We start from the raw sequence: 9,816 nt of genomic DNA on the forward strand, positions 1-9,816 counted from the left end.
CTTACGATGTAATGTTTTAACGGCAACAAGCTTATCTCCCTTTTCATCTGGTGTCGTAAGAAATCCTTTATACACACAGCCGAAATTACCTGGAAATATACAAAATATTTACCATGTGGACTCTCTAAAGGAAAGTCAAGTTGACAAACCTGAATACTAATTAAAAATTACCAGCTACGTGGACTCTCTGAAATAGGGATTGAGTTGATTAACCTAAATATCAAATGTGGATTCTTCAAAGAGAACGCCAATTTGACAAAGACCAGTAAACATTGGCTATGACATAGCATGTGGACTCTCCAAAAAAATACTGAGCAGACAAACCTAAATATCAAATAAATGTTATTAGCTATGTGGATCACCTGCTGGTTTACTCTCATTTATAGTAAAATAACACAATACCTTGTCCAAGAATATCAGTTTTCATCAAGTGCTCACTCCCGATCAGTAAGTTTTCGTTGGTTATCAAAGCTAGTAGATCATCATCTATGAGATCAGTGGCTGAAATTTGTTCCATAGCACCTCGCTCTGTATAGTCTGAGATTAAAAATTAAAAAATGTACAATTTCCAACTGTCGAGGGATCTTACAGCCTGTAGCACACAGGGCCTCTGTTTATTGTCCCATCTCAACAACTAAGAATCATCACAAAGCACTGCCAACATTTGAACAAGGACCAACTGGTAGATTGGATCATGGGGAATCCCAAAGCATCATTGTCATAAGACGAATCCCAAACAACCCTTGTGTTAAGAACCTAATACATAAAATCAAGAAATATAACAGCACTTACTATTTTGCCGATTTTCCAAATTATATGTAATGCCTTCTGCCGGAGCGAAACCTTCGATACCAATTTGATCACCTTGTGTGTAACGTATACTTCGATCGTCTAACCTCGGCTTGAAAAACCCCAATCGCTTCTTCTTCATGATCAGAAGGATAATAATGACTGCTATGACGACCAACGCAATAATAAGGCCGAGTACTATAATCATTGTGGAACCAGCGTCGCTCGTCATGGTGTACACTAAAAATCCTATATCAAACACCAAATTACCAACGGTTACCTACAAATAGTGAAAAATATAAGGATTTTAAGATGGTCGGGCAGAGCCACATTTGTATATCCAACAGCAATTAAAAAAAAATACCATCTGGCAGATCCTAGAGAACTCAATTCTTATTCTTTTAAAAACATAACCATCTGGTAGAAAGGATACTCATCAAGAACTGAAGTTATTATCCCTTTAAAAGCATAACCAGCTGGTAGAAAGAATACTCATCAAGAACTGAAGTTATTATCCCTTTAAAAGCATAACCAGCTGGTAGACAGGATCCTCATCAAGAACTGAAGTTGTTATCCTTTTAAAAGTATAACCAGCTGGTAGACAGGATCCTCATCAAGAACTGAAGTTGTTATCCTTTTAAGAGCATAACCTGCTGGTAGTCAGGATCCTCATCAAGAACTGAAGTTGTTATCCTTTTAAAAGCATAACCAGCTGGTAGACAGGATCCTCATCAAGAACTGAAGTTGTTATCCTTTTAAAGCATAACCAGCTGGTAGAAAGGATACTCATCAAGAACTGAAGTTATTATCCCTTTAAAAGCATAACCAGCTGGTAGACAGGATCCTCATCAAGAACTGAAGTTGTTATCCTTTTAAAAGTATAACCAGCTGGTAGACAGGATCCTCATCAAGAACTGAAGTTGTTATCCTTTTAAGAGCATAACCTGCTGGTAGTCAGGATCCTCATCAAGAACTGAAGTTGTTATCCTTTTAAAAGCATAACCAGCTGGTAGACAGGATCCTCATCAAGAACTGAAGTTGTTATCCTTTTAAAGCATAACCAGCTGGTAGAAAGGATACTCATCCAGAACTGAAGTTATTATCCCTTTAAAAGCATAACCAGCTGGTAGACAGGATCCTCATCAAGAACTGAAGTTGTTATCCTTTTAAAAGTATAACCAGCTGGTAGACAGGATCCTCATCAAGAACTGAAGTTGTTATCCTTGTAAAAGTATAACCTGCTGGTAGACAGGATCCTCATCAAGAACTGAAGTTGTTATCCTTTTAAGAGCATAACCTGCTGGTAGACAGGATTCTCATCAAGAACTGAAGTTGTTATCCTTTTAAGAGCAAAACCTGCTGGTAGACAGGATCCTCATCAAGAACTGAAGTTGTTATCCTTGTAAAATCGTATCAGAATCTGAAATTACCATCCATGCAAAATACTGATACTTTTCCATCAGCTGGATTTAAATTTGAGTTGATAGTTTAGACTTACCTGAACTTTAAGTTTATCCTGGTTGTCTGGGTCTACCTGTTTTGGTTTATTTCCGGGAGAACATACCAGACTGTTTGTTTTAATATCTGTCACATTACACAGTTTACCATTGATTATAACTTTCACATCACTTTTACTGAATCCTTGAAAATTTCTTCCCTAAAAATGCATATGAAGTGCATGTTTTTCATCAATTTACGATGCAATATTATGCAGTGCACAATGAAGTAAATTTTTAACCAAAAAAATCTCTGAAAATGACTTGAAATCGACACAGGCTTTACAGAACCCCAAGAATTTCAAAGTCATTTACCAGTCATGTCTGACTAGGCTCAATCTTTAGTCAATTGTGTACTCCGGTCAAATCTTAAGTTTGGATGTAGAGAAAGAAGAGCAGAAGAGGATAAAAAAAACCAATAAAATTCATACTTTTAATTCCAGTTTCTCTTGGTTGATATCGAACTCCATTACGTTTCCAATACCTGGAAAACTGTCGAAATCAGGATCTGGGTAATAGGTCATACTGCTGAGGTCTCCCTGGGTCTGATGAAAGTTCCGCAAGTCAGACACGCCATCCATCACAAACCAAATATTAACTTCTGCAGGGTCATTGGGGTCGATGTCCACAATGACTGACCTCACATCTAATGAAGGGCAGGTCATAGACTCACCCCCAGGATTGACTGTGCATAGCTGAAATGAAACAGTTCATAATATTAGTGGTCTTAAACCTTTGACAATCAGGGGACACAACCTTAGTTTTAAAGCGGCGCGTTCACTATCTGTTCAATCAAGAGTATCTCTGCTAAGCTAATCAGTAATAGTGTCCACAACTAAACATCGAAATTTGTGCCTTCAAATGCATGTTAGTCCAGATTTATTCAACCTTAAACCCCACTTTCATGTTGATGTATTCACTGCTCCGTCGTCAGGAATGAATTGGTGCTGGGACTCAGATTTTGTACTCAGAAAATTTCAAGAATTAAAGGCTCAGAAAACTCATTTCTGACAACTTTGAGTTGCCAAAAACGTATTTAAATCTATATCTTTTGATTTTGTATAAAGACACTGTAAATTAATCAATCTCTGCTGAACTGAAGAAGATTTTGCTAGGGATTAATTCTCACTTGCTTGAGCCCAGCCCTCACGGAAACCACCCCCCACCCCCTACAGACCCCACCCTAAAGACGGGGCTGTATTCATGTAACTTTACTGTAGAATCTCCCAGTGAGCCCTATAAATTGTATATATTTTAACGAGAAAAAAAAAGACAAGAGTTATGGTACCTGCTTATCTGCAATATCTTCATTACCGATTGAAGCCCTTAGATACGGCATAGCAACCGAATCTAAATGTTTACCTTGAACTATTAAAGGTATGCCACCACTGAAAGGAAAACAATATAAAGGAGATCAAGGCCTGTAGCTGGAGGGGGCTAGAGGGGGGGCCGGGCCCCCTCAAAGAATATTTTGCCCTCTCCCCCATACTTGAGCCCCCCTTCAAAAAATTATCAGGTGATCTTTTATAAAACAAGAGCCAGTTGATCTTTGACTATGTTTTGATGAAAAGGTTTTGAGTTTGAGCTCTTGACTTGTCATGATGCTTTAAAATAAGCTTTTAAGCAAACAAACAAACAAGAAATTAAGTGGGACAATACCTTCTAAAGGCTTTTCGTGGATTAATCTGAGAGATAACAGGGTTTGGTAAATAGTAAAAATTGGAATTCTCCATAGCATCTGATGTGAATTCAGCGCCATCTATGGTCAACCTGAGAGGTCCACGACCTTTAGCGTCTGTGTCTACTGATCTACGCTGTCGATCGATAAATCCTGATGTCTTGTTCCAAGGAACAGTTTTACAATTTATCAAATCAGATGTCAAACTGAAAAAAATGGAGCAAACGTTTAAATTCTTCTTTTCTGAGCAAATTAAGACGTCTGTAAGAGCATTGGAATAGCTCAGTCAGTAGAAAGTTGGATAGTCGTCTGCTATGACAGTGGAACAGCCCAGTCTGTAGGGCGGTGAATCGTCGTCTGCTTGGGCAGTGGAATAGCTCAGTAGTGAGTTGGAATAGCTCAGAGTACGTAGCAGAGTTTGAATGTCGTCTGCTAAGATAGTGGAACAGCCCAGTCAGTAGCGAGATGGATTGTCGTCTGCTATAGAGTTCAGTCTTTAATCATGCAAAAGATGGAAAATTTCTCTAACCATGGATAGTGCTTTCGAGATTTAGCTGTCAGCCCTTACACCTTCCAAAAGCCAAAAGTACTAGAACTTACTTGAATATTTCACAATTAAAGTCATAAGCCACAGACACGGAACGGTTTAAGCCAATATCTAGATTCTCTCCACGTATAGAAATATCAGTGCCACCAGCCACTGGGCCATACGTAGGCTCAAACATCGACACCACTGTTTCCTGTTGAGGGACAAAAATATTTGAAAGGGCCTCTTGTATTTGTCAAAAATATCAGAAAAGGCCTGATGCAGACCAACAGGTTTCCATTCCATTACTTAAGTCAACTACAAATAAGCCAAGACTTGTCTAAAATTTGAAGATCATGTAGATATTGACTGAAATGGAAAGACAAGAGTAAATTCCTACCTTATAGGAAAAGTGTTGAGTAGAATAGACACTTCCATCAACGTTATAATTTCTTTCACCAGTCAGCATCTGATCTAAAACATTGAGTTGAACTGTACTGGTTTGAGGTCCACTCGCAGGCTGCGTTGTACAAGTTAAGCTGAAAAGTATGTGTTAGATTATTGTCAAATAAAATCACAAGGCACAAAACCTTGAACTAATGAAATGAAATGTAGTTTTATATCCTACTGTTCTGTATCTTATTGGACTAATGAAATGAAATATAGTTTTATATCATATCTAAGTCTTAGCTAGGCCAATCAGTAATAGTGTTCACAGCTCACTTCAAAATTTGAGCCTTCAAATTCACATGTGGCCGAAAATAGCTGTGTTTCAAAATCAAAAAGATGACTCCTAGTTTGAGGGATTTTTGAAGGAATTATAAAGAAATGTTACCTAGAGGTATTCCATGCTATAACTTTACAATTGACATTGGACAACTTCACTGTTAATGTTGAACTAGGTCCCCCAAAATTCTGCCCCTCTAATGTCAGGATGGTTCCCCCAGTAGTTGGTCCATTTAGAGGGTAAATCTGCAAAAAAAATCAAAACATCAAACAATTTGATGAGAATATTTAAGTCTTGAAACTGATGCGAGCTAGAGCAGTATGGTTTTGATCGCAGACAAACCAGAAATCAGTTTTCCATTGTGATAGTGATACAGAAAGCACGTTTCGCGTTTTTAAGTCATATCCCTCTACTTTGGGTTTTGCTATCCCACAATTCATTGTTGATATTTAGACACATATTCCGCATTATGCGCTGTGATTGGTTGAAATGGACGATAACAGTACACAACCTTGGTACAATTGAGACAATTGCACGGTTTCCAGCCAACAACTGTCAACAATAGCTATCAGGGACTAGATAATCATTGATATGTTTCAGAGCAAGCTCTCCAGAATGCTTCAGGGACTAGATAATCATTGATATGTTTCAGAGCAAGCTCTCCAGAATGCTTCAGGGACTAGATAATCATTGATAAGTTTCAGAGCAAGCTCTCCAGAATGCTTCAGGGACTAGATAATCATTGATATGTTTCAGAGCAAGCTCTCCAGAATGCTTCAGGGACTAGATAATCATTGATATGTTTCAGAGCAAGCTCTCCAGAATGCTTCAGGGACTAGATAATCATTGATAAGTTTCAGAGCAAGCTCTCCAGAATGCTTCAGGGACTAGATAATCATTGATAAGTTTCAGAGCAAGCTCTCCAGAATGCTTCAGGGACTAGATAATCATTGATAAGTTTCAGAGCAAGCTCTCAAGAATGCTTCAGGGACTAGATAATCATTGATAAGTTTCAGAGCAAGCTCTCAAGAATGCTTCAGGGACTAGATAATCATTGATAAGTTTCAGAGCAAGCTCTCCAGAATGCTTCAGGGACTAGATAATCATTGATAAGTTTCAGAGCAAGCTCTCAAGAATGCTTCAGGGACTAGATAATCATTGATAAGTTTCAGAGCAAGCTCTCCAGAATGCTTCAGGGACTAGATAATCATTGATAAGTTTCAGAGCAAGCTCTCAAGAATGCTTCAGGGACTAGATAATCATTGATAAGTTTCAGAGCAAGCTCTCCAGAATGCTTCAGGGACTAGATAATCATTGATAAGTTTCAGAGCAAGCTCTCAAGAATGCTTCAGGGACTAGATAATCATTGATAAGTTTCAGAGCAAGCTCTCCAGAATGCTTCAGGGACTAGGTACACTGTATTCCGCGATAAGATTCAAACTTGCTATGTTCTACCTACCGAATATAAAGAAGGCGGACATTTATTCCTGTTGCTCTCACCACCAATCTTCATACAATTCGTGGCTGTCAAACACTGATCTTTACACCAGCCACAGCCCAGGGGGTCACGACTCGATAAACAAGAGTCACAATCTTGATGAACGCTACATGTATCTATCAGAAATTTTATAACCTGTAAATATTATAATATTATCACAAGGACAAACCTCAACTTTTTCCAATCTTATATATTAAAAGGATAACAACTGTTCTCATTTACAGCTGGGTTGACTGGAATAATGAATGAAGACTTGCAAATGCTGACCAAGATTAGAACCCACAACTACCATTTATTTGATGTAACTGAGCAAATGACAACATATAAAGATGCTCTAACCATGTGTGCCACAGAACACAATAATTATTGGAAGCTGCTGAACTTTTCATATGAGGAAGTAAATCAATCATATATAAGGAAGTATTTCATAATGAAAAGTGGTATCAGGTGTCTAGAAGAGTAACCATACCTTGCCTGGGGTCATATGCACTCACATGAGGAAGTATATCAAGCGCTAAAACAAAATCACTCAAGAAAGTATATCAAGCGCTAAAACAAAATCATTCAAGGAAGTATATCAATCATAAGTGAGAAAGTATTTCATAATGAGAAGTGGTATCAGGTGTCCATGTGTGAGCTTACCTTGTTTCCAGAGAGCAAATATAGTTTATTGCTGTTAAGAATCAAACTAGAACTGATACTAGAATTACTGATTTTGACGTTCAAAAACTCTTTATATTTCATTCTTTCCATGTTTTCTATAATCTACAAGAACGGATAACAAGCTCAAATTAATGAAGTTTTATATCCTACTGTTCTGTATCTTATTGGACTAATGAAATGAAATGGAGTTTTATATCCTATTGTTCTGTATCTTATTGAACTAATGAAATGAAATGGAGTTTTATATCCTACTGTTCTGTATCTTATTGGACTAATGAAATGAAATGGAGTTTTATATCCTACTGTTCTGTATCTTATTGAACTAATGAAATGAAATAGAGTTTTATATCCTACTGTTCTGTATCTTATTGAACTAATGAAATGAAATGGAGTTTTATATCCTACTGTTCTGTATCTTATTGAACAAATGAAATGAAATGGAGTTTTATATCCTACTGTTCTGTATCTTATTGGACTAATGAAATGGAATAGACTTTTACATCCTACTGCTCTGTATCTTATTGAGCTAGAGAAGGCTGGTAATGCCTTGAGGTGTGCAAATTAGGACACATTTGCAATGATTGGATTGTATGGTAGCACATAGATAGTCTTTGAAAATAAGCCATAATGTGTAATCAAATCACTGTATTTCATGATTTAAGAATATTGCAGTCAAGGTATAAGATTGGTTGATCATGAGAGCACAAGGTCACACTGGCAACCACTTGCATTTACTGGAAACAAAGCTATTTGGATAAAGAGAATCAAGGTCTGTTTATTGATAAGGGATAACAGTTTAAATGACGAAGGACAAAAACAAACCTTCATAACATGACCATCTTTTGTCCCAATGATGATGTAATCAAGGCCATTTTGTACGACTGGCTGAATGGCCGTAATTATAATTTGTTCGTTTCCATAAATGGCTTTATTCTGATAAAACGGTTTCTCTATTTCAATACCTCTATTATAACTGGTGCCGCAAAAAGCAAATGTGTTCTCTTGGATATTTTTTACCTGCAAGACAAAATGTATCATAGAAAATACAGGCTATTTCAAAACTTGGATTATAGAGTGGCAGCGAGTACAAATAAGGGGCAGACAGACTCAATGGAAGAAAAGTTGAATTCAAAATGAGGCAACACTTTGGAAGAATCATAGTCGCAAGCCCAATGGTAGGGACTGAGTTTGGAATAGGAAGGGTTAGATATTAAGGGGTGAAAGCTGACACCAGATGGACTCTCGAAAAAACACTGGCACAGGCATAAGAATTTGGGTTAGGGCTGATTACGGCAGGGAAAAGGTTTGGGTTAAAGAAAAATTTCTTACGATGAGTTCTTGCTGTTTACACTTCCTCACAGACTTGTCTCGATTAAAAATCCAAAATGGACGATACCCTTCTCCATTTTCGTAACAAAGTATTGACTTTTCTTCAATGTATGAATTTAGTTCGTCGAGATTGAACACACATAGAGCTGAGCCAGAATCAGGATTGTAATCTCGAGAATCTTTGGAAGCTCGCCCTGCAGCGTAATAAAGGAACTTGCCTTCGACGAGTGCCGTTGTCACAACGTTATATCTGTAAACTGGAATGCCATAGTTGCATTGAAGTTCAATTTCTGTGTACGAATAGTAGACAGGATCATCAAAACAAATGCGTCCCAGTTTTATCACAAATTGGTTTGGGTTACCCTCCAATTTTTGTTGCTCCATCAAGAAAAAGCCATGTTCTTTGTAACTAAACGACAGTAATGCTTTCATGTAATAGGTTGGTTTTAGATCTATGTCTATATCAAGTCCCGAAAATACCTCGCTCTCCGCATCGTATTCCTTGTAGGTTATGTTATACCCTCGACCTTGTGGTAACTGAGTTATCCTCCTTGTTGACAGAAACAAAGGGGAATAATCCAAACTACGATCATCGTAGCTTTGCATCACATATAAAAAATTTTCGTTGTTCGATACTTTGAAGAACACTTCACTTGATGTTCCGCTTCCAACAAAATTTGTGATGGCATCGTGTACCATAGTCTGTTTTTTGGTAATGTTGACTAAACTGTGCATATGACATAACCCTTGTGCTCCAGTTCCACAGACTAACAACTTTTTCTTGGAATGATCTATCTCCAAGACGCTGATATTGTTGGCAGTGGGCTTCCGCTCGTAGTCTTCACACACGTCTGGCTCTGGTAAGCAATGACGATTATCATTAGTTGGTCCCGTCACGACTTCAAACAAAACCTCAAGATCAGCCGACAGTTGGAATAACTTATTCGGACCTCCAACATACAAATCGTTTGATTCATTGTATTGCCGGATTTTCTGAAGTATGGTGTTCGAATCGCCTATTGTTTTTACTGTCATGAAGTTACTGGTCCAGGCATATTTACAAATTGATAACACTGTTAACAACAGGAATGTTTTTTCTTGAACGCCCAT

The 9,816-nt window shown here is 37.7% G+C and overlaps 1 protein-coding gene across 1 annotated transcript in view; it reads right to left on the reverse strand.

Moving 5' to 3' along the window:
* LOTGIDRAFT_168736 (hypothetical protein) overlaps window positions 1-9,816 on the reverse strand; it is a gene marked incomplete at both ends in the record, with an annotated part of 12,651 nt that extends 2,835 nt beyond the window's left edge. Inside the window, 14 exons of the mRNA XM_009066662.1 lie at window positions 6-89; window positions 403-537; window positions 793-1,069; window positions 2,288-2,446; window positions 2,759-2,980; window positions 3,574-3,673; window positions 3,945-4,169; window positions 4,564-4,703; window positions 4,890-5,028; window positions 5,325-5,461; window positions 6,676-6,849; window positions 7,357-7,479; window positions 8,200-8,394; window positions 8,707-9,816. Of these exons, the coding sequence (XP_009064910.1) occupies window positions 6-89; window positions 403-537; window positions 793-1,069; window positions 2,288-2,446; window positions 2,759-2,980; window positions 3,574-3,673; window positions 3,945-4,169; window positions 4,564-4,703; window positions 4,890-5,028; window positions 5,325-5,461; window positions 6,676-6,849; window positions 7,357-7,479; window positions 8,200-8,394; window positions 8,707-9,816 (3,220 nt within the window). The remainder of the gene's footprint in view (window positions 1-5; window positions 90-402; window positions 538-792; window positions 1,070-2,287; window positions 2,447-2,758; window positions 2,981-3,573; window positions 3,674-3,944; window positions 4,170-4,563; window positions 4,704-4,889; window positions 5,029-5,324; window positions 5,462-6,675; window positions 6,850-7,356; window positions 7,480-8,199; window positions 8,395-8,706) is intronic.

Source organism: Lottia gigantea (assembly GCF_000327385.1).
Source record: "Lottia gigantea unplaced genomic scaffold LOTGIsca_79, whole genome shotgun sequence".
Classification (NCBI taxonomy): Eukaryota; Metazoa; Mollusca; class Gastropoda; family Lottiidae; genus Lottia; species Lottia gigantea.